Source organism: Giraffa tippelskirchi, chromosome 13, assembly GCF_054371585.1.
Source record: "Giraffa tippelskirchi isolate mGirTip1 chromosome 13, T2T-mGirTip1v1.2.pri, whole genome shotgun sequence".
Lineage (NCBI taxonomy): Eukaryota > Metazoa > Chordata > Mammalia > Artiodactyla > Giraffidae > Giraffa > Giraffa tippelskirchi.
This window is the reverse complement of record NC_137287.1, coordinates 7939353-7962147: the sequence shown is the minus strand read 5'-3', so window position 1 is coordinate 7962147 and position 22795 is coordinate 7939353. Positions and strand designations below refer to the sequence as shown.

General features: G+C 50.6%; 2 protein-coding genes and 1 long non-coding RNA gene across 7 annotated transcripts in view; 1 reads left to right on the top strand and 2 right to left on the bottom strand.

Moving 5' to 3' along the window:
- Positions 1-10350, bottom strand: part of STYXL1 (serine/threonine/tyrosine interacting like 1) — a 27914-nt gene extending 17564 nt beyond the window's left edge. For 2 of the 3 annotated variants that reach the window (XM_081557816.1, XM_081557815.1), the window contains exons 1-3: positions 9314-9499; positions 1313-1416; positions 339-400 (exon numbers count right to left, since the gene is read on the bottom strand). Coding sequence is in view for 2 of the 3 variants with exons in the window: in XM_081557815.1 (XP_081413941.1) it covers positions 339-400; positions 1313-1415 (165 nt within the window). In the remaining variant the exon portion in view is untranslated. Of the gene's footprint in view, positions 1-338; positions 401-1312; positions 1417-9313; positions 9500-9987 lie in introns of those variants that run through there. The other variant, XM_081557814.1, reaches the window with a different exon arrangement.
- Positions 5409-9499, bottom strand: LOC145532532 (uncharacterized). The gene is made up of 2 exons (XR_014073324.1): positions 9272-9499; positions 5409-6077 (listed from the first exon to the last, which is right to left on the bottom strand). It is a non-coding gene; the product is annotated as an uncharacterized LOC145532532 (long non-coding RNA).
- On the top strand, positions 9574-22795 carry MDH2 (malate dehydrogenase 2). Of its 3 annotated transcripts, none has more exons than XM_081557817.1 (9): positions 9574-9740; positions 13036-13204; positions 14660-14743; positions 15198-15307; positions 16717-16842; positions 18809-18886; positions 19818-19917; positions 20258-20409; positions 21626-22795. In XM_081557817.1, the coding sequence occupies exons 1-9, from the start codon at positions 9675-9677 to the stop codon at positions 21755-21757; spliced, it is 1017 nt and encodes a 338-aa protein (XP_081413943.1). In that variant the 5' UTR covers positions 9574-9674; the 3' UTR covers positions 21758-22795. The 3 variants fall into 3 exon arrangements, with proteins under 3 accessions (XP_081413943.1, XP_081413944.1, XP_081413945.1); XM_081557818.1 differs by having other exon boundaries at positions 19818-19944; positions 20224-20409; XM_081557819.1 differs by lacking the exon at positions 16717-16842.

The window sequence follows — 22795 nt, the reverse complement described above, 5'->3', positions numbered from 1 at the left end:
TGGAAACCAAATCCAAAATCTGCCATGAAGAGGGCAGTAAGCAGACAGGTTCGAATGGACAAAAGTCATAATCCCAGGGTCAGTAACATTGCCTGGCACATCAAAGAATTAAATCAACATTTGCTTAATGAAGCTGTTGACCATGGGGGACAGGGAGAGACCTCGGGGAGTGTGTGACAGTGTCAGAGATCCTTGTGGTGGACACATGGGGCCCTGCCTCTGCCGCCCAGTGTCCAGTAGGAGGTGCCACCTCCTGGACCTCGGATAAAATCTCCCATTCCTCCGGCCCTCCAGTAAGGTAGCCCGTCTGCCCCACATTCGGACTCTTGTCGGTATACCTTCTTCACGAGGAGGGCTGTAATCACATGGTTTTCATCATATTCCCGTTTGGACCGCACATCTGAAAAGAAAAAGTATCGAATGAGTAACTGCTTTTGCAGAGGAAGACGTGACCAACGAGAACATTAAAATACAACATTAAAGTAAAATGACGAGCCAGAAACAGAGAAAATAGCTCTAATACAAATAACTAACAAAACCTTATATCCAGAACTTACAAACCAATGGGAGAAAAAAACAAGACATCTGAAGACATCTTTACCTTCAGAAACAGCTCAAGAGTACATCCAAGGCTGACTCCAGCCTTTGTGAAGTGTCTGCCTGAGGACACTCACGGCCACCAAAGAACTTACTGCTTGTTCCAGCTGGCACCTGAAGACAGGGCCCCTGTCCCCCACCTCTGAGGAGAGTAAGAGCCCAACTTCAATAAGCACCGGTTAGCAAGCCACCTTGGGTTTCACATGGTCCAACTCCCACCCAGTGTGTAGTTTTTCACTTCCCTGACTCTGAGCCCCAACATTTCCCCTCTATACTCCCTCACTCTCCATCTAAAAGGCCTCTGTGCAAACTGGAGTCCTGTTCACTCTGGGCTCTTCCCTATTGCTATAGTACACTACCATGTACTAAATTCTGTCTTCCCCTTTGTTTATCTTTAACATGATCTAATAACAAAAATGAACCAACTACACTCTAGCTCCATGCAACAACATAAGTGATCTTAATCGCATAGCCTTGAGCAAAGGTCAGAGACGTGGTCTATATGGCTTAAAAACAAGTGAAACTGGGACTTCCCTGGTGGTCCAGTGGTTAAGAAGCCCTCTTCCAAAGTAGGGGGTGCAGGTTCGATCCCTAAGATTCCACATGCTGTGGAACAACTAAGCCCACACACTACAGCTAGAGAGTCTGCGCACCGCAATGAAAGAGCCCACCTGCCACAGCTAAGACCTGACACAGCTATAAATAAAGTACTTACCCAATAAACAGAGGTAGTTGGGTTCAGTTAATCTGGATAGTTTTGTGACCTGATTCAAGATGTTGTAAAGCTCTATTGGTTCACACAAAACCAAACCGGTCATCCTACAGGAAAGAATCAATAATGTATTAATAAAAGCTTAGCGAAGTGAAAGTCGCTCAGTCGTGTCCGACTCTTTGTGATTGCATGGACTATACAGTCCATGGAATTCTCCAGGCCAGGATACTGGAGTGGGGTAGCCTTTCTCTTCTCCACGGGATCTTCCCAACCCAGGGATTGAACCCAGGTCTCCCACATTGCAGGCAGATTCTCTACCAGCTGAGCCACACGGGTAGCCCAAGAATATTGTCGTGGGTAGCTTATCCTTTCTCCAGTGGATCTTCCCAACCCAGGAATCAAACCACGGTCTCCTGCATTGCAGGCAAATTCTTTACCAACTGAGCTATCAGGAAAGCCCAAAAACTTAGTACATTTTTCTATTTTAGATGAATGACTACCAAGTAAGATAATTAAACTTTCTTAACATGTGTTCAAACAAAGGGAAGGGAAGTTGCTCAGTCGTGTCCGACTCTTTGCGACCCCGTGGACTGTAGCCTACCAGGCTCCTCCATCCATGGGATTCTCCAGGCAAGAATACTGGAGTGGTTTGCCATTTCCTTCTCCAGGGGATCTTCCCGACCCAGGGATCAAACCCAGGTCTCCTGCATTGGAGGCAGACGCTTTAACCTCTGAGCCACCAGGGAAGTCCGTGTTCAAACAAAGGTGAAAATAATCATCAAAGTGATCAAGGAAACTTCAAAAACTTATAGTGAAATGTGTGTAGGGGAGATAAACATTGCACACAACGTATCTGAATAAAACAGGTTGTAAAACAGTCACCAATTCATTTCTTTCAGTAAATCATCACTGAACACCTATTACATGCCAGGCGCTAGAAATATCTGTGGTCAACTAGACCTACCCTCGTGAAGATTACAGTCTAGCATGGAATGCAGACATTGGAGAGAAAAATACTTCATTAAGTAGGAAAAGCATTATAAAAGGGTCAGCATCCAGTGTCACAGGAGGTGCCAACAGGAGGGCCTCGCCCTGTCAGGGGGATGGGTGGTCAGAGAAGGGCTGTCTGAGATGTGATTGCTGAGACAGGAGGTTAGGCAAGACTTAGGCAGGTGGCGGACAGAGAGAGGATGAAGGAGGTGGGGATGCTCCTGAGAGCAGGAGGGAACTCGGCACCTGAGGTTCAAAAGGAGCCGGGGTGATGACAGTGGGAAGAGTGATGATGAAGACCCTGGGGAGGCTGAGGCAGGTCCCTTGTGAGGAGCCTTGTGGGCTTATTGTAAAGATCGTAGTGCTTCGTGGAAGGTGGACCATCACTCACTTGTACTGACAGAACTGCCCAGCCAGCCTGGGCTGTGCATCGTGCTTACAGGGCTGCTCTTGGTTCCTGGGCGTGACTGTCTCTGCTGCTCCCTGAACACTGAGGGGCAAAGGCTGGGCCTGTGCAGCAGCTTCCTGCAAGGAGGTTACCTTTTAGCCGAGGTGGGAGCGGCCAGGGGCAGCCAACAGACCTCTGCAGGCCAGTCAAGTCCAGAGACAATCTTGCTCAAGTGGACAGTTAGGGTCCACTTCAGAACTACCAGTACAATGCTCCCCAGAAAGGCTAAACCCTCGACTTGGGCCCTGGAACCTTCTTGCCTCCTCCAGCACCTCAGTTCTCAGCCTCCCCTCCAACATCTTCAGTTTTGGTCTCCATGTAGGTCATTCCCAGTGGCACGCCAGCATCCTCTGTGCCTGTCTCTGCTCCCTTGGACAGCTGAGACCTCTCAAAAGGGGTGTGCCTACATGGTCTCCACTTCCTCACCTCTGAACTCTAGTCTGAACCCCTGCTGTGCCACTTATTCTTGGCTGCCTGACCTCAGGGAACCATCAGCCTTTCTGTGCCTCAGTTTCTGCCTCCGTAAAAACGGAGGTAAAAATAGTATTGCCATTTCCGTAGAACAAGGATACTACTACTTGTTGTGTGTGGATCAATGAAATTACACACGGAAGACATTCTGAACAGGGAGGAAGTGCTCGGTAATTGTTAGCTATTGGTACAAACTTCTCCCCTGGAACTTCTAACCCCAAACCACAGAACCTGCTCTTATCAAGGTCATCACAAAAACTCCTCCTGCCTAATCCATTCAGTCATTTCTCTTTGTGCTCAAACATGGAGCCTCTGTAACCCACTTAAATGCCTCCTTCCCCAAACACTCCCCGCTCCCAGGACCCCCCACTCTCTAGGTTTCCCTCCTCCCTCTCAGACTGCTCCTACTCCACCTCTCCCCATGAGCACACCCTCCACCCTCGGACACAGTCATCTCCCCTCTTCTCTACCTACACTCTCACTCTGGGACGGAGCTTCTTGGCCTTGGCACCACTGATATGTGGGGCCAGGTAATTCTTGGTTGTGGGGCTGACCTGTGCACCACAGGACGTTTAGGAGGATCCCCAGCCTCTACCACTTGATGCCAGTACCAACTCCCACCCTCCAATTACAAATGTTTCCAGACGTCACCAAATGTCCCTGCAAGAAGGGCAAAGTCACCGTTAGTTGACAACCACCACTCCCCTAGAGTCTAGGGGATTCAGCCAGTCCCTTGAATACCCTCTGTATACCAATGACTCCCAAACCACAGCCTCTGCTTGACCTCTCCACTGAGCTCCAGGCTCCATATGGATGCCTGACCGGTATCTCAAGTATAATGTGGCCAGAAAAGAAGGTTTAAAGTACACATGCCCACATCTCCAATACCTTCGTCTTTTAGTCTTCCCTGTCTCAATAAACAGCACCATTATCCACCGAGTTACTCGAGGTCACATGTCAAGCCCCTCATTTCCCTCCCATTAGCTCCCATCTATTAGCTCTACTGCCTAAATATATTGGGCTTCCCAGGTGGCTTGCTGGTAAAGAATCTGCCTGCCAATGTAGGTGACGCAGGTTTGAGCCCTGGGTCAGAAAGATCCCCTGGCGAAGGAAATGGCAAACCACTCCAGTATTCTTGCCTGGAAAACCCATGGACAGAGGAGCCTGGTGGGTTACAGTCCATGAGGTCCCAAAAGAGTTGGACACTATTTAGTGACTAAGCAACAACACCTAAATATATATATATATATATATTCCAAGCCCATCTCCAGGGCTAACATTCTAGATCAAAGTACTAGCATCTCTCTCCCAAGGACGCAATACTTCCCAATTGGGCTTCTTGCTTCTGCTTTCTCCCTATAGTCTAAACTTCACATGGCAGTCAGGGTGATTTTTGTGAAGTATGAATTCATTGTCTTCACCTGCATTACTGTACTCACTTGTTTGCTTATTTTTATCAGTCTCCTCATAGTGGAATGTATGGCTCATAAGAGTGGGGACCTTGCCCTTCTTGTTCACTGCAGTATCCCCACACAGTGCCCAGGATTTCTGATGCAGACCAATGCTCAATAAGTATGTGTTTAACGAATACATTATTACTAGTCACCATTCCTGCCTTCACCAATGGCCCCATCCCGACCTAATGCCATACATCTAGATGCCACACACAGATCCCTCCTAAAGGACCTCCCAACTCATACCCCCAGGTCCTCTGCCTCTGAAAGTCCTGATCTCAGGCCATTTTGGAGGTGGTGAGCATCAGGGAAACGGGATGGACTCTGTGTCCAGTCCCCAAACTTCATGAGCCAACCTAAAAGCTGGCTCCTAACATACCTGGATGCTCACTCAGAGTCCATCCTCACCCTCCCATCTGCTTCTCCCCACGACAACCTCCATCTCTTCATTCACTAGCTAAGAGACTGTCTCTGGGCTTTCAGGTAAAAACCTAGTCCAACCCCAGGAATCAACTCCTTCTGACATCTCTCCTTCCCAAAGGGTGCACTCTCCCTTGTCAGGCAAGATCTGCCTCACCTGCTGGCAAACTTCAGGAGGGTATGCACTGTCCTGAACCTAACAGCACACTTCTGAGAGAAGACGCAGCCCTGTGAGCCACAGTAAGGAGTGCCACTGGACTGGGCGGGCAGAGGACTGGACACATCTAACAGCCCTTCCGGCACAACTCCAAACTTGTTTTTGTTTCTTTCTTTTGGCTACACTGAACGTCATGAGGCATCACAGGTCCCCGACTCGGGATAGAACCTGTGCCTCCAGCAGTGGAAACATGGAGTCCTAATTACTGGACCACCAGGGAATTCCTGCTCCAAACTCTGAAGGGTATGAGAGGTTCTTGGCTCCTCCGTTTAGGTCCTAAGAGTATCTTTATATCAAACTTTTACATAGAACCATAAAACAAATACTGATGAGGAGATCAGCTGGGCTTGTGCCCCACCTTCTGCTCCTGACATGGGTTCCTGGACATGACCAAGCTCTGGACCCAGCTTTGTTTTCACTTCCTGTCCTCTGGCTGACCTGGAGGACTGAAGGCTTTGCTCCCAACTCAGAACTGCCACCATCAGCAACTCAGCTCTCGGGAGCTCCTGGCCAGCAGCTTCAGGCTGCCTCTGCTGTCACCGGTCCACCACCTCCTAGCTGCTCTGAAGGCATGTAACTTGGAAAGCCAAGTCCTTTGATGTCCAGCAGCGATGGGCCACAACTGAAAATTAAGCTATATAAACATACTTCTATTTTAAAATTTATGTCCCCATTTTCCAATATTCTAGGGTCCCTAGAGGAAAATAAAACTCTCATACAGGTTGGACAATTAACATCTTTCTAATTCTTCATTTTAGCTCCAAGGATCTGAAAGATTTAAAATACTTCACTTGAGTAAAATACTTCACTTTTGGTACAATTTTAGGGTTGAAGAGAAGATAAATTAGCACAGAATACGTGCACCTAAGAGCAAAAATTTGATAGCTCATGACTGTTGTCCGAAGCCTATTGTAAGGAACATAATGGTCAGTATATGTGCATGTGTGTAGCTTGTGTGGGGGTGCAGCAAGGAGAGTATCAGTGTATTTCCTATACTATGCATAAAGATATACAGTGAAGAACTAGCAAAATTAATCGATAGTGGTAGAATCAGGAAGTCAGGTATTTATATTTTCTGGGAGACTGGGACATTAAGAAGACTTTCTGGAATAAAGAAAACGTTCCTATAGCTTGTTTTGGGTGGTGGTTACAAGACTACAAACTGTCAAAACTATCAAACTACACACTTAAGATCTGTATACTGCATCGTATGTAAACTATATGGCAATTTTTTTTATCCCCTGAAATATGAGGACACTTCTCTACTTTGGGTGGGGATGGCCCAATAGAGAATTTGGGAGGTAGGGGTTCCCTGCCCTAGAGATGCTGACAGGGGCTGACTGACTTGGCAGGGATGGGGAGAAGTCCCAGCCCCAGATGTAGCAGTGAACATGAGAATCTGACTCAAGTTTCTCTCCTGTGGCCTCAACTCTCCCCTCTACAGGGATGACTTTAGCCCTGGCCTCTCTCAGGGGTTTTAATTTCATACTTCCTCTTGGAGTAATTCCCCAAGTGTCCGCTGATATTTTTATGTGGACAATTCATCACCACTTCCAATTCAGCCCATCTAAAATAGAGCTCTTTACTTTTTCTCCACACAGCTCTCCTTCCACACAACTTCTCTCAGGCTGAGTTCCCACAGCACTTTTATTTAAATCCAGATGGGCACAAACAATTCTTATCAATCCTTCCCTCTCCCTCATTGGCCCCACTTCCCCAATTCTAAAACTACCATCATAACTCAGATTATTTATCATCTCCTAAGACTCTTGCAGCACAGAAGCTGCAAGAAGAACAAGGTTAGTCTCTTAAAATACTATGGAAGATAAGCCTCCTGAACAACCTCCCTGCCCTGCACATTTTTCCCTTGGAATCTTTGACATACCAAGGTCAGTCTAATCTTCCTCAAACACAGTTCTGGTGGCATCACAAAAGCCTCTGATAAACACTTGCTTCCCAAGGAATAGAACACAAACTTCTCAGCTAACATTCGTAAGCCCTGCACAACCTGGGTTTTCCAGTCTTGATTCTCCCCAAACTCAGAAACCCACTCTCAACCTGGGCAGGTGCTGGACAATAAGAGATGAAAGTATCTGGCTGCACGATGCCTTCAGTTCTAGGGGTAAGATACAGGGGTAAATAATTAACAAGAGAACACAGTCAGTGATACAATAAAGGACACTGTTCTCATGTCCCAACTCCCAACACAAATTATCTGTTCACTGTCCCCTCCTCCAGGTTTCTCTTTGGGCTCTTCTCCCTTTCTTTCTCATCTGAACACTTTCTATTGTTAAATGCCCAACTCCCAGTGCCCCTTCAAAGCCCACATGCAAGGATCTCTTCCTCCTGTGGAGCTGAATGGCCCAACTCTTGTTCTTCCTTTACATCTCAGCTTAGATGTTTCATCCTCCAAAGTCCTCTCTCATATGGCCCTCACCTCCATCCCAAATCTGAGTTAGATAGATCTCCTTTGAGAAGGAAAGCTACACGGCTCAAAATAGCCTGGAGTTAAAACTCCCCTCCAATGGTGGGGAATTCCCCACCATTCTATACAGAACAAAGAACTCCCCACCCCCTTGCTCCCCCTCCCCAAGGAAGGAATGGACATTAAGATTACTTCCAGCTCCCAGCTGGTCCCAGTCTCCGGCCTGTCTCAGGAATTCCTTGCCCCAATTGTTAAAAGTTAACTAATCCAAACAATCTTGAAGAAAAACAGGCCCCCTCAAGACAATGTATCTCCACATGTATGTTGCCTATATACACCTCCTCTTTTCTCGACTTAGCGCAGCAGCTCACCCATCTGACTGCTGCCCCTTCTCGCCTCATTAAAGGTGATCTGTTCCTGTAGAGTATCAGTCTCCTTTCTCCGAACCTTGCTTTCTCTGACTCCCTTACCCTACACTTTGTGTTCCCACAGCCCCTCATAATTCTCATAATTGCCCATACCATGCTGCTTGCAATGTACCTGTCTCCCTCATTAGACTGTGAGCTCCTTGAAGGCAGAAATGTGTGGATCCTTGCTCACCTGTGAACAAGCATCTTGTTCACAGTTGAGCACCCAGTTCCAAGACTGGGCTGGCCCATCTTAATAGCTCAATGAACAAATGGAAAGGAGGCAGGAAAGAGTAAGCCTGTCACCACGCATGCCCTCCTACTGATACGTTCCTCAGCACTTGGGCTAACAGTTCTTTTCACCTCCTGCTTCCCTGTTCCCAAGCAGGCTGTCATTGGTTCCCCTCACTTCTCCAAGGTAACAACCTGCAACACACCGACCTGCCCCACTTGACCCTGAACTTTTCGAGGGCAAGGAGGTCTCTGTACCCCCAGAAAATAGCAGCAGGGCGAATGAACCTTCTAAGTATACTGATACATTTGAATGGAAAGCTTCTAGTGAGCAAAAACCATGTCTTTACTTTCTCTGCGGTGGACTCTGAACGAATCCACTTTAACTGAGCTCAACACGGTTTCTTTGAGCTCAACACGGTTTCTTTGCTCCTAAAGCAGAAACAATGTGGCCAGGTTGACAGCATTGCTGGGCCGACCAGAGGTGAAGGGACGGCGTGACTTTCCAAGTTTTATTACCTGGATACCTGTTACCTATAAACAGGTACCTATAAACGCATCTATAAACTCTAGAGATGAGTTAGTGCTCAGGGTCTGTCATTCTCGGGAGTGGTGTCCCTAAAGCTTTGTATACTTAATAGAAGGTCCTGGGCATCAGGAGGAACAAGTGGACGGTCTGTGTGTGATCAGGGGTGGTGCACAGGGCTGACTGATTAGAGGAGCCCCCATCCTCCACCTCAACCCTGGGCTCTCAACCTCCCCTCCCCCATTTCCTTTCCAGAGCTTTCCAGAGCTCGGGCCCCTCCCGCCCCCAGGGACAAGATGGATGGGTTTGGCTGAGCTGGCGGAGGGGAAGGGCGGCCCGGATCGCACCCATTCCGTCGGGCTTCCGACCTGACCTCGGCCGGTCGCCCTGTCAGAGCCTCTGTCTGGGGCCCCACCTGCAAAATGGCTCCTCTAAGGCTCTCCAAGCCTAAAAGCCCGTCTTCTTCCACCTCTCGAGTGCGGACTCTCCCTCCCACTCTGACCGCGTCTCCCTCACAGGTCGCACGCAACACGACCCGCGCTATGACCCAGCCCAGGTCTGCGCTCCGGGAAGCACCCTTCTGCAGGCCTCCCCGAAAGCCCGGATGTGGCCGAGATACCGCGAGAGCTGGGAAGTGGGGGCGCCGGAAGCAGCGCCGCTCTCGCGAGACAAGGCGGAGCAGAGCCGGGAGGTTTTGTGCAGTGTGGAGGTCGTTGGAGTCACTTGTCTGTTGACAGCTCCTTCGTCAGCTCGTCCGCGCCCCTCCCGCTCCAACCATGCTTTCCGCCCTCGCCCGGCCTGCCGGCGCCGCTCTTCGCCGCAGCTTCAGCATCTCGGCCCAGGTAGGCCCTGCGAGGGGTAGCCTGCAGGTGGAGGCTCCCCGGCCTAGGCCACGTGTGTTCCTGGCTCGCGAGCAGCCTTGACCCCCGGGTCAGTCAGCTTGGACCGCAGGGCCTCCCGTTGCAGACCCGCAGTTGTGTCGGCTGGGTCGGCCCTGATACTGGGCGAGAGGTGCGGGGGAGAAAGTTCCGGAGTCAGGGAGATGGGAAGTAGTTCAGCTCCAGTACCCGGACGCCTAAAGTAACTTACCTTCCGTAGTATTTTGAGAGGCTAACCTTGTTCTTGCAGCTTCCATACAAGCATTGTGTAATTTTTAACTTCATAGTGCAGACAGAGCTACCCAGGGTAGAACACTGGTCTAAGGTTACACAGTCTGTTGGCCAGAAGATTAAAATTCCCATCTCCTGACCACTGTAATTTTTTTTTTATTATTTTTTTTCTGGATCACCAAGCCTTCCCTCTTAAGAACCCGAAGACTCTGCTTCCTCTGACGGACCTTTTGAAGACTGCTTCCTGCTGTGGGCGGCCTGGGCCTGGCTTGGCCTGGGACTACTTAAGCCTAAGCTATTTTTAGCCGTCTTGGGCAGCGATTCTCAAACTCTGGTGTGTGTCAGAATCACCAGAATACTGATAAAGATCAGAGACAGAGGGTCAGTGAAGGAGACAGGACCTGCTGGGTCTCTGTTTTTACCAGGTGCCCCAGGTGATTCTAATACAACCCAAGTATGAGAACCCTGGAATGCCCACATCGCCTCTTAAGTATGTTGCCCCTAAAAGGGAGGTGATTGTTAAATGAGGTTCTGCATTTCTTAGCCTCCGCCCTTCAGACCAGTCTCCTGTGTGTTCAGTTCATTTGGAAAATAAATATACACATAAGTACCTTTGAGTATCTGCTTGCCCAGAACTGTGTTGAGTGCTGCAGGTGATACCAGGATGAGTGAGAAGCAGCACTTACGCCAAAAGTGAGTAAACTCAGGACCCATAGGAGCGGGGGAGGTGTTGAAGAGTGACACTGAGGAGTGGGGGGCCGATAAGACAGGGGGATTTGCTGCTATGATTTCATGAGGGGTATTGAGAGAAGAAGGAACATGGAGAAAACCAAGGCTTTGGACTTTGGAGTTGAGTTGCTAAGGTAGGAAAAACTGCTCGGAAAGAGTGATGGGAGTTGGGGGTGGTATTAATATCGGGAGCTCAAGTTTGGATATATTGAGTTTAACATTCCTACTGGACATACAGACAGAGTCATTGAGAAGGCAGGTGTATAAGTCAGAAAGATGAGCTTGAGCCAGATGGTGCATTGGCCTAGAGACTTTAGATCCCGTGTCCTTAACAGGAAAAATGGAATGAGCATTCAACCTCAGTGTATTTATGTCTCTGTATGTACTAACGTTCTAATATATATATAACACAAGAAAGAAATTTAAAAACAAGCTCTTAAAAAGCAAACTTTAAAAAGACTTTAAAAAGCAAACTTGTGAAAGAAGTGTTACTATATATCCATTTTCAAAGCCTATTGCTAAACAGTGTGCCAAACAGTGGGAAAGGATGTAAAATCTGGCAACAGCTTGTTTAGAAAGAGATCATGAGCTGTCCTGCAATACCAGAGATTCTCATCTCACTGTAAAGATTCCACCACTTACAAGTTATGTTTTTATAAATATTAGCCGAGCTGATGAAACCTTACACAAAGAGTAACATGGCCTCATTCCACTGAAAGTGTGTTGTATTCATCTTGTTTGTCACAGGGGACTGATTGATCTAAGGACCCTAGTTGAGGACACCAGGTCTGTCTGTTTCTTGGTAGATATTAATTCTTCACCTGTTAGATAGAAATTAAGACACAGTCTTCAACATTTACATCTCGCACACCAAGGGAACTGTGTTGTGCTCCCCAGGTTGAAACCCTGGTCAGTCGTGGGAGCCAGGCTGAGAAATCTGGGCCTGAGGAACTTGAGAAGATTTTTGAGCAAGGCAATGATGAAAACCTTGAATTTGGAGGAGGATGGTTGAGAGGTGGAGGTGAGGACCTAAGTTAGACAGTGGAATCAGAATGGAAATCAGGAACAGGTTAGGAAGATAAATTTGAGATGGCAGCTCCTTCGTATCCTAACTGGGTGTCTCCAATAAGGAAAGAGGCAGAAGATAGGAATAAAGGTTTGAATGTTGGTGAACACAGGTGCCATTTGGGGACAGGGATGGGAGAGGTAGCGAGGAATTGATTTACACAGTTGGGTTAGTGGAACCAGTGGAATGCCTAACAGAACTGGAGATGTGGATTTGGAATCTGGGAGTCCCGGGGATTCGGGACAAGGTGTTGGGGTGATCATTGAAGGTCCAGAGGTAGATGAGATTCCAGACTTCAGGTTCTGGGTGGTTGGTCCAGCTAGTTTTCTGTGAAGTCAGGGTCCAACTTAAAAAAACCTGAATTCAAGTCTTACTTGTAGTATATGCCCTTGCAAGTTTTAATTTCTTCAAGCAGATCACACTGTGTGTGAGGTGTTTTTTTGTGTGTGTTGGCTTGTTGGGTTTGGTTTTGTTGACAGAAGCCGATTATTGCTGGCTTTCGTTGCTATGGAGCACAACGTGCAGCTGTAGTGTGGACGCTGCCCTCCAGAACTGTGCACTGGCCTTTGAGCTCCTATGGCTGCTCTTTTCTCAGTTTGTCTTCTTCCTGGCCTGCTTGCCAGGATAGGCTCCTCTTCTCGTTTGTGAGTTTAGACTAGAAGCAGCCTCCCTGAGGTTGGCTGGGGTTTGGGTCAGGCCCTGCGTGAGACCTAGAGGGAAGAGTGCCTCTTGTGTAAGGGGAGTGAGCTTTAGGGCAGGACTTCTCTTCAGGACAGCTCTTTGCCCTCAGCTCCTGGACATCTCACTGCCTGGCCGCTCAGGAGCTGGCCGGGGTCTGTGTCACTCCTACAGCCCCCCCAGGTCCAAGCGCTGGCCCATTGGTAGGATTTCATAAATGTTTGTTAATAGTTTTAAAAACTGCACGTTGCAAGAGAGGCTCCTGTTAGCAGTCCAGTGGCCGAGTGAGTAGTTTGCTCGTCTCTCGAGGGTACGGGAGAAGTGTGCCCTGACCCTCACAGCATCTGGAGGCACAAGTTCTCCCCCATTTTCCTGAGGCATGCCTCGGAACGTCTGGAAAGAAACAGGGCCTTAGGGTGGTAGGAGTACCTTCGCCTCTTCGTTTGGGACCAGTGCAGTAAAAGAGGCCAGGGGCAGTGGTCTGCAGTTTTTACTGTGTGAATCCGTTTACTGCTGATTCCATCTCCAAAGTCCTCTCTCTGTGCCTCTTTCTAGAACAATGCTAAAGTAGCAGTGCTGGGGGCTTCTGGAGGAATTGGGCAGCCGCTTTCGCTTCTTCTGAAGAACAGCCCGTTGGTGAGCCGCCTGACCCTCTACGATATCGCTCACACGCCCGGAGTGGCCGCCGATCTGAGCCACATCGAGACCAGAGCGACCGTGAAAGGTACTGGGCCCGCTGACCCCAGGGACCTTTCATCTCTTCTCCCCGGTAGACCAGGATCCAGGTTTAGAGTGAGATTCTTGGGTGGAACTAGGTGTTCAGAGACTTGGGGGTTTCCGTGTCCATTTTAGAATTAAATTTTATAAGTTACTGCAGCTTTTTGGACTTGTCTCTAAAAATGTAAGTAGTGTCTTTCAGAAAAACAACAGTGGCCTGATCTTCCCATTTAAAATTTTTTATAATTTAAAATAATAGGAGTGTAGGGGTAGGGGGAGCCTCCTGCAGGGACGAGGGGGCAGTGGACGGGGCTGTCCCTGGTTTGCTGCCCGTGCCTTCCGATGCTGGCCATCCTTCCACCCCAGGGTTTCCTCCGCCAGCTTCTTCAAAGTACGGGCCACCTTAGGGAAATCTGAAATGAATACAGGTCTATTATCCAAGAAGTCGTTCATTATCACATACAGTTATATGTGGCCTGCTCACTATAGCAGCATTTATCCATGTCACCAAATTCTTGGTAAAATCATTTTTAAAGAGGTATTATAATTTATAGCTTATGTATTGTTATACCCATGATGTAAGCTGTGATAAGCATCTTTTTATCTTTACATTTTGTTCCTTAGGATCCTAAAAGTAGAATGAGTAGGTACGGCTGTTTTACAGTTTTTACTGTAAAATGTCAGATTGCTGTGCAGGAAGCTTGTACTGCTTCCTGTCTCTACTGATGGTGTGAGGCTGCCGATGGTGTTTCCACATGGCCTCAGTGGGTGTAGACAACACAGGAGGTTGACTTGTCAGGTCACATGTTTGTGTGCCTTCCAAGGTCCCTGTGCATTAGTTTGCTTACTTTCTCTTGCGCTGTGTATCTTAGAGTTCCCAGAAGCTCACAGAATAGGGGAAAGTCCAATCAAAGCAGACTTTGGTCATTGGAGCCAGTTCCCCTGAGATGTTTGAAAGTGAATCTTCTTCTCAGGTGATAGCAGTAAACAAAGTCGATGCTAGTATGTAGGGTCCCTGTTTATCGGGGAAGGGGTTCTCCTGGCCTCCAGTGCACCTTCTGATCAGACCCCGAGGTGGAGCTTTTGTCAGGATGACCATGACGTGGAATAAGCAGCTCTTAGCGGGAGCTGAGCAGGGCTTAGAGGTGCTGGCAAGTCGAGTCAGATAAGGCCAAGTGGCCGACTTGGATGGTTATTCCGTTCTTTAGGAAGGCTGGGCCATAGAGCCAGGGGGAAAGTGGAGTGAAAGGGACTACCCTGCCAGCCGGAGTCGTCCACACCATGGCGGTAGTTCTCAAGGAGAGGAGCCCCTTCATAGATAGACCTTCCATCCTTTCTTGAGGCCTGTGCTCAGATTTGGACCTGAGTGGAGCTGTCCTCCTGGGCTCTGTCTGCGTAGATGTGCTGGCCTCTGCGGGTCGGAAACTGTGAAATTGCTCACTCGAGTGTTTTTTTTTTCCAGGCTACCTGGGACCTGAGCAGCTACCAGACTGCCTGAAGGGCTGCGATGTGGTGGTCATTCCGGCGGGAGTCCCAAGAAAACCAGGTATGTGTTGAAAGCCTTGCCTAGCGTCTCCCTGAAAGTCAGCCAAGGACGTGGTTTTCCTTGAAAAGTGGAGTGGTCCTTTCTCTGCTGCAGAAAAGATTCCAGGCTCCCAGATGCCTGTGGGGCGCAGACAGAGCCCTGCATGGGTCACTGGGTCCCCTCACCCAGTCTCTTGGGTTTTCTGCACGGAATACCCTTTTCTCCACGCACCTCTGCCTTAGAAGGCTTTCTGATCCTCCTCGGGTATAACCCCCCCCCTTCCCACACTCCACCTGCACCTACCTCTGTCTTGGCACTTGTCACACTGGGCCATTTTCCCTACAAGATGGATTTACTTGACAGGGGTCCTGTCACTCATGTTTGAATTTCCATAACAATAAACACACAGCACTTGGCATGTGTTTGGAAATTCATCCTGTGCTTTATGAACAATATTGAATTGGATCATTCTCAGGTATGACCCGAGATGACTTGTTCAATACCAATGCCACGATTGTGGCCACCCTGACCGCTGCCTGTGCCCAGCACTGCCCGGAAGCCATGATCTGCATCATCTCAAATCCGGTGAGTGCCAGCCGCTGGCAGGTGGGCGGCCGCAAGTGCCGTGTGAAAGCTCAAAGTGTGCGGCTATGCTTAGAGTGGAGAATAAGCGGGTTGATGTGCTGAAGTGGATAAAGGGGATGAATACTAAGAGGCCCTTAAATTTATTTCCTAAGGATTCTTTCTGGCCTACACCATGTGAGTGGTAACCTGGATTTCCCATCAGCCGTGTGCCTTTGGGCAGGTCACTTCCCCTCTCGGTATCTTAGTGCTTCCACCTGGAAAACAGGTCCATTCCTCAGGCTGCCTGTAGCCGAGATTGTGGCAGCCTGTTAACTAACTCCTTTTACTGTGTTCCACTCAGGCTTTGCAGTTCCCGCTGCGCCGGCCTCCTCTCCCTCCTCACACTCACACCTGATCACATACACAGCCACCCCCACCCGTCCCTACCCAGGCCCTGCTCTTTCCTGCAAAAACCAGGAAGCTTGTTCCTCAGTTCAGAAACTCCGGGTCGGGTGCTGTGTCCCCCCGAGAAGTCAGCTAGGGCTCGCATACCCACCCCAGCAGGGCCCCTGGTTGCATTTGACAGCAGCCTCCTCTGTCCCTCCCTCCTGGTTGAATCCGGACTCTAGTCTCCGAGTACGAGGAGGACCCGGGTGAAAGTGTGGTGACACTGCTGTTGACAGGGACGTGGCCGCGGGTGAACACCCAGAGTTTGTGGCCGGGGGCTCTGAGAAAAGGGTCCTGCCCTTTCCAAGCAGCTCCCCTTTCCTCAGGGGCCACTGGCCAGAAGTTGTTGGGAAGCTGATTAGCTGATACCGATATAAATCTTGCTGGTTTTGTCTTATTTTTTTCCACGTACCAGGTAATATGTTAAGCGTTTGCCATGTATTAAGACACTTAACCTTCATAGTAACCGCATGAGGTAGTTGTCTTCCAGTTTTACAGATAAAGAAACTGAGTCCCAGGGAGCTGATGTAACTTGCCCAGGGTTACGATGCAGAGTGCCAAAGCTGGAACTTGGCCCTGGGCCATCTGAGCTTTAGCCCTGTGCTAGGCTGTTTTTTTTTTTAAAGACTGGTCTTTAGGGCCTAAGGCCCAGCGGGAGCAGAACTTGGCCTGCGGAGCCTTCCTCACCTTTTAAGTTGACTGTTGAAGGGTCACATGCATTTGTGAACTTTGGGGTCAGAGGTCACCAAGGGGAAGAGTGCCTGCAGCAGTGAAGGGCTTCTTTCACGTGGCAGGGCGTGGGGCAAGGGGATGAAGCAGTCGTTTAGAGTAGGGGCCCTTCCGTGGTGAGGCCCAGTTACCAGACAGAGCAACGTAATGTGACACCTTCAGGCTTGCTAACAGTCTAATGAGATGTTTCCTTCTGTCGCGTGGCTCTGCTCTCAGAATGCAGGTGAATTGTGCCTTTCTCTTGGATTTGCTAGGTTAACTCCACCATCCCAATCACAGCGGAAGTTTTCAAGAAACACGGAGTGTACAACCCCAATAAAATCTTCGGGGTGACAACCCTGGACATCGTCCGAGCCAACGCTTTCATAGCAGAGCTGAAGGTAAGAGCTGCATCGGGCATCTTTCACGTGGCCTTTCGATCTTCCGTGTCCATCCTTGGCTCTCTGATGGGCGTGGAAGACACCAGGGCCCTGAGAGATCACGTGTAACCTGAGGGTGGTGTTAAATGTCTTCATAGCTCACCTTCTTCATGGGAAGCAGCTCTCACGTTTTCATGGGGAATGCAGATGGTGGGCGCCTGCGGGCTGAGACTGGCCAGCCCCTGCATTGACCAGCTTGGTCTCCTCCCCGCGGCGTCCAGGTTGCAGGCTTTCCCGGGGTTTCTTGCTGGCTGGAGCGGGTTGTGCCTCTCGTACTCTCTGCTTCTGATAACTGGCTTTCTCAGGATTGACCTGCGCATCATTCAGCTAATGATAAGATCAGCAAACAGGAAGGGCTTGGGCAAGCTCCTGAGATGGTGTCAGCGTTGTTACCCCGGGTCTGTGTTCTGATTCGCTCCTCCTCGGAACCGGTAGTGACTTAGGCTCCCCTCTGCTCTCGCCAGCTGCCGGCTTCTTCCTGAGCTGCCAGACTCGTCCTGGGGTGGGTGTGGCACTGGCGCCGGTCAGGAGTCCTCACTGTGCTATCTAATCTCCCTGGTTGTGGCCCCTGCAGAACCACTTCCTCCCTCCCCAGTAAACGTCCCTCCTGAGCTTCAGGCCATTTTTTGTGACTCTGCAGTGGAGGGTTCCCATCCTACCTCCCGCCAGTTAGGAATAATTGCACGTGGCTTGGTGAGAAGGGCTTTGACCTCCGTCTTCCGCCCCTGCACCTCTCTCCAAGGTGTGGATGACGCGGTGCCTGCACTGTCATTCTTGCTGTGGCATGTTCCTCAGCCTCTGTTCTCCATGTGGGGGCAGATCCTGAGATGCGGCCCCAGGGCCTAGGAGCTCTGTGGAGTGAAGTGGAAAGAGACACTTTAATTCCAGAGACAGTGAGTTTGAGCAAACTCTGGGAGATAGTGAAGGACGAGGGAGCCTGGCAGTCTGCAGTCCATGGGGTCACAAAGAGTTGGACATGACTGAGTGAACGACAACAACTCCGGAGACAGTTGGATTGAATAACCAGTTCAGCACATGTGTGTTTGGAGTGGGATTGTTGGTGCCATGTCCCTGGTGCCCAGCCTGGCACCTTACACAAGCTCTCTGCTCCGTTAGCCCTCTGCTGCTGGGCCCGCCCACCCTTGTGACTGGGCTCCCCTTGCTGGGTGAAGCGGGTTCCTAACTCAGGGCATCTCTCTTTAGCAGCTGCAGCATTTGGGGGCTGTTCACGCCGCTCCCATAACTCCCACCAGCGTCTTTTTCTGTGATAAGAAATACCTGATTCGCAGATTCTTGGGGAGGGGGGCATCATGCCTCAGGTTTAACAAGTGAATCAGCTGTCCCAGCCCCACTTAACCGACGGTGGCGTCGTGACCCCTTTCCACTTGGTTCCCTCCTTTCAGTCCCAGTCACTGAGTTGACAGACTTCTCACCCCTGGCTTTTCTAGAATCTCGCTCTCATGCGAGGGAAAGAGAATCTGCTTTGTTCACGGTGAACGCAGTGTGGGCACGTGAGTCTCACAGTGTGACTCTGGGCTGACGTGGCCGTGACAGCAGGTGTGGGAAGGAGGACTATTGTCCTCTGATCCCGGGAAGCTGTCAGACTGAGGGGGACCAGCTGGGACCCTCCAGGGAGGCAGTTGCCAGCCCGTTGTGAAGGGAAAACCTCACAGTGTCCTCAGCAGACGCCGAGGTACTCCTCGCTGCACTACACGTATTCAAGCTGGCGTCAGAGCCTGCGGCCGCGGGGGCTAGTGGGAGAGGTGAGCGCGGCGGGAGGCGCCCGCCGGCTTCTTTCCCGGCTTCTTTGTTTTGTTCTTGAGTTTTGTGGATTTTCCCAGTGTTGGTGCTTCAGTTGCGTATGATGTATTTGACACTCAGAGTGCTTGTGTAAAAATTAATCAGACTTCATGGTTTTCCTGACCAGGATTTGGACCCAGCCCGAGTCAACGTCCCCGTCATCGGTGGCCACGCTGGGAAAACCATCATCCCCTTGATCTCGCAGGTGCGTGTCATGTGTGTGCATCTCCTCGCCCGGAGGCCCCCAGACCACGAGCGCCCTCCAGAGGTTGACGAGCGCCCTCCAGAGGTTGACGGTGGGACCCTGGGGCAGGCAGACCTCACCCTCTGTGGTGACTTTGAAAGGATTCCTACTGTGGATGCAGCCCCACCCCACTTGTCTGGGGGTCTCCTGATGGCCTGGGGGCTGTGGGAGTGAGTGTGGCCAGAAGGTATTAGAACGGCCAGCTCCCAGACCCACTGAAAACTGCCGGTGGAGGCACCCCCTGCCTTCCCGATTAGGTCAGAGCAGGCAAGGCCGCTTTGTGTAAAAACGAGGAGAGACAAGGTAAACACCCTCGAGAAGGAGATAAATCACCTCATGACCTCAGAAGGAAATACTGAAGAAACACTTAATAAATCTGAATTGATGGACATCCACAAAAACGAGCATTCAGTGCCCTTTACTCCTGTCATGAAAGACAGGGGAGGGCGGAGGGAGCCATCAGAGGCGACATCCCTGAATGCCGTGGGCCCTGCAGGACCCTGAACAGCAGAGGGAAGTAGGGAGACAGTTGGTGGCAGGTGAATAAGGTCTGTGGTCTAGTTCATCACACGTGATACTAATTCCCTGCTCTTCATAACTGCATCCTGGTTATGTAAGATGTTAACGTCAGGGTAAGCCGGGTGAGGAAAATCTTCCTGCTATTTTTACAGCATTTTTGTAAGTCTAAAATTAGTCGGGAAAAGAACAAGTTTTTAAAAAACGAGTAGGGATCTCACCACACCTCCCAACAAAGTCAGCTTTTTCTTTAAAGAAAGGGTCTTGATTCCCCATATGGCCGCGATGCCAGGCCCCCACGGGACAGGGGGCCAGGAGGGTGCGGGACCTTGGAGCCTGGCCCTGCTCACGTGGTCCCTGTGGCTTCTGCTTGCAGTGCACCCCCAAGGTGGAATTTCCCCAGGACCAGCTGACCACCCTCATCGGTAGGATCCAGGAAGCCGGCACAGAGGTGGTCAAGGCAAAGGCCGGAGCAGGTATGTCTCAGGCAGCCCCAGGCCCTGGTTAGAGTCTGAGCTGAAGACACGAGCACCCTGCAAAGAGCAGGGCCTTTTCTCAGTTTCACATCCATCCGCTTGACATGCCACCCTCCAGTCAGAGGGCAGCTCAGCCTGCTGGGTGGTGTGGAGTAGTGTCTGAGGTCAGCAGAGCTAATTCCATGCTATTCACTCATTTGTGAGGTCAGGGCATGCTGACGTACGTTCCCGATAACTAGAAGGCTGGAGGTTACGCAGGTGGATTTTCAGCTGGCGGGAGGGCGCACCTGGATCTCCAGGTCGCAGCGCTGGCGTGGCTGACCCACCTGTGTTCTCCTAGGCTCTGCCACCCTGTCCATGGCATATGCTGGAGCCCGCTTTGTCTTCTCCCTCGTGGATGCGATGAACGGAAAGGAAGGAGTTGTCGAATGTTCCTTCGTTAAGTCCCAAGAAACAGACTGTCCATATTTCTCCACACCGTTGCTGCTGGGGGTACGTGCCTGGGGGCCGGGGCCCGGCTGGAGGGAGGAGCGTGTTCTGTAGTGGAGTCAGCTCCTCCACTGGGTGCCTTCGCTGCATGACTCGGATTTCCGTGAGCAGGAACCGTCCCACCGCCTTTGGAGGGTGGAAGCGCCACCGAATCAGGAGCAGGGAGACACCTCAGTCTGTGGGGCTGGCGGGATCTCATGGCTCCAACAGCTGGCTGGCAGTGACCACCGGGGCGGCCATCCTAATGGGACCCGCGTGTCCGGCTTGCGGACAGCTCCCAGTAGAGGCTTCCCCACACCAGCCTGCGCTTGTTCTGAGCCCAGGGCCTGCCAAGACCTGTACCGCTGTTAGACATTCAGTTCCGGCATTCCTGGGCCGCTGGGACAGGGCCCTTCTAGTCAAGTTGCCGGCTTCAGCCAGGCTGGTCTGGGGCAGCTGTCCGGTCTCCTTGACTCCTACCGGGTGTTCAGGGAGCAGGTTTCCATGTCTCAGCCGTGGGCACCTGCTGGGATCAGGCTAGTGTGGGCTCACCTTCCTCTCATGCCCAGAAGAAGCCCTTCCCATAGCCCCCTGGTGTCCACAATCCCCGAGACTCACTCTGAAGAGATTAGTCCCAGAGCCCATTGAGCAGGTGTGTGTGTGGCATGGTGAGGGGCTGATGGTTCCAACCAGGGAGCGTCTGAGGAGGCCTGGATGCCAGGCTATTGTCTTCCTAATAACCAGCATTTACCTACTTATTTACATTGGGTTCAGGTGGACATTTAAGTGTTTCTTAAGTCCTTAACCAACTTGGGAAAGAAACTAGATCCCGGAAGTAAGCTTTGTGTTGGGGAGAATAATTCGTGTTACTAATTATTGAATTCTTCGTGTACCAACTGGCCCAGGTTTGTCCTCACAGCCTTCTCTGAGGTAGATGAGGAGACAGACTTGGCGTGTGAGCAACCAGGCTGCATGCACAGCAAGTTCCGGGGCCTGGCTCCCAGCCCGGGGCTGACTGATAGAAGCCTGAGTTCCTGGCACGGCTCACACCTGTCCCGTCCCATCCCATCCCATCCCATCCCCGATGTGTGTGACTCCCTCAGCAGGCTGCCCAAAGCCACCGGCCACTGGTGTCGACTGGCTAGGCAGGGCTGACGAAGTTACAAGCGGGCTCTTCTGTAACAAACTCATTCAGGGAAGCTTTCTTGTAAAATGTTACCACCTCCCCTCTCTCCTTCAGAAAAAGGGCATTGAGAAGAATCTAGGCATCGGCAAGGTCTCCCCTTTCGAAGAGAAGATGATTGCCGAGGCCATCCCTGAGCTGAAAGCCTCCATCAAGAAAGGAGAGGAGTTTGTCAAGAACATGAAATGAGAAGGCGCTTAGCAAGCAGTCGGTCTCCTTAACTTATTAAGGCATCATGTCACTGTAAAGCCGTTTCAGATACTTTTGTCGTTTCAGTTTGCTTGGTTGAGGAGGATTGTATTAAGAAACCACCCCTTCCCAATCTCAGTCAGTCTGTCGGTGCATCAATAAAAACAGGCTTTGATTTTCTTTTTCAAGGTCTCCTCCAATTAAATACTGTGATTTCTTCCCCATCAGAGCCTACTGCAGAGTGTCTGTCTGGCGTCTCTCCCATCACGAGTCAGAACTACGTGTTATTTAAAATTTAGACTGAAGCATCGTGGTCTCCTCAGCAGCTTCAGGTCTAAAATCTCGATCAGTAACTGCTTCTCCCAGCCCTGCGTTGTGAGCTGTCATGTCCCCAGGGCGTGCGAGCTGGGGGAAGGGCCTGCTCAGGCCCGATTCCTCCGTGTCCTCTCACCCGCTCAGCGCCAGTCAGTGGCTGACGCCGGGCCGCTGTCTCCTGTCCTATGGTTTTTCTGGCCCAGCAACCAGCACCGCTGGCTGGATTTCATCCTCTTCTCGTTGCGCCGTGATAGGCGGTGGCAATGACGACAGAATCATGAGGAAGGCTGGGCAGGGGCAGGAACAGCCAAGCCAGAACACCAGCTGCCGCTACAGGGCCGAGGACACGGGAAGTGATTCCTGTCCTCATCAGCAGCCGGAAGGGGCTTTGTCGCATAAGCTGGGCTTAGGATAAATGTGGGGGATTAAAGGGAGGCCCAATTCCCTTCAGGCACAGGCTGCTCCCCAGTAGCCATGGCCTCTGAAATGGAAACTCAGAGCTCCGTACCTGAGAGAATTTCCTGACGACAGGTGATGACCTTCAGTGAAAGGCAGGTGGGGGATGGAGCTTCGCCCAGTGGACAGACACTCTTTATCTGCAGCTTTCTTGTCCTCCCAATTAAATGTCAAGTATGACATCGCTGTTTTCTTACACAAGTGATGATGTTCATTATTGAAAACCTAAAATGTAAGCCAAATAATAAAGCAAGAAATTATCACTGA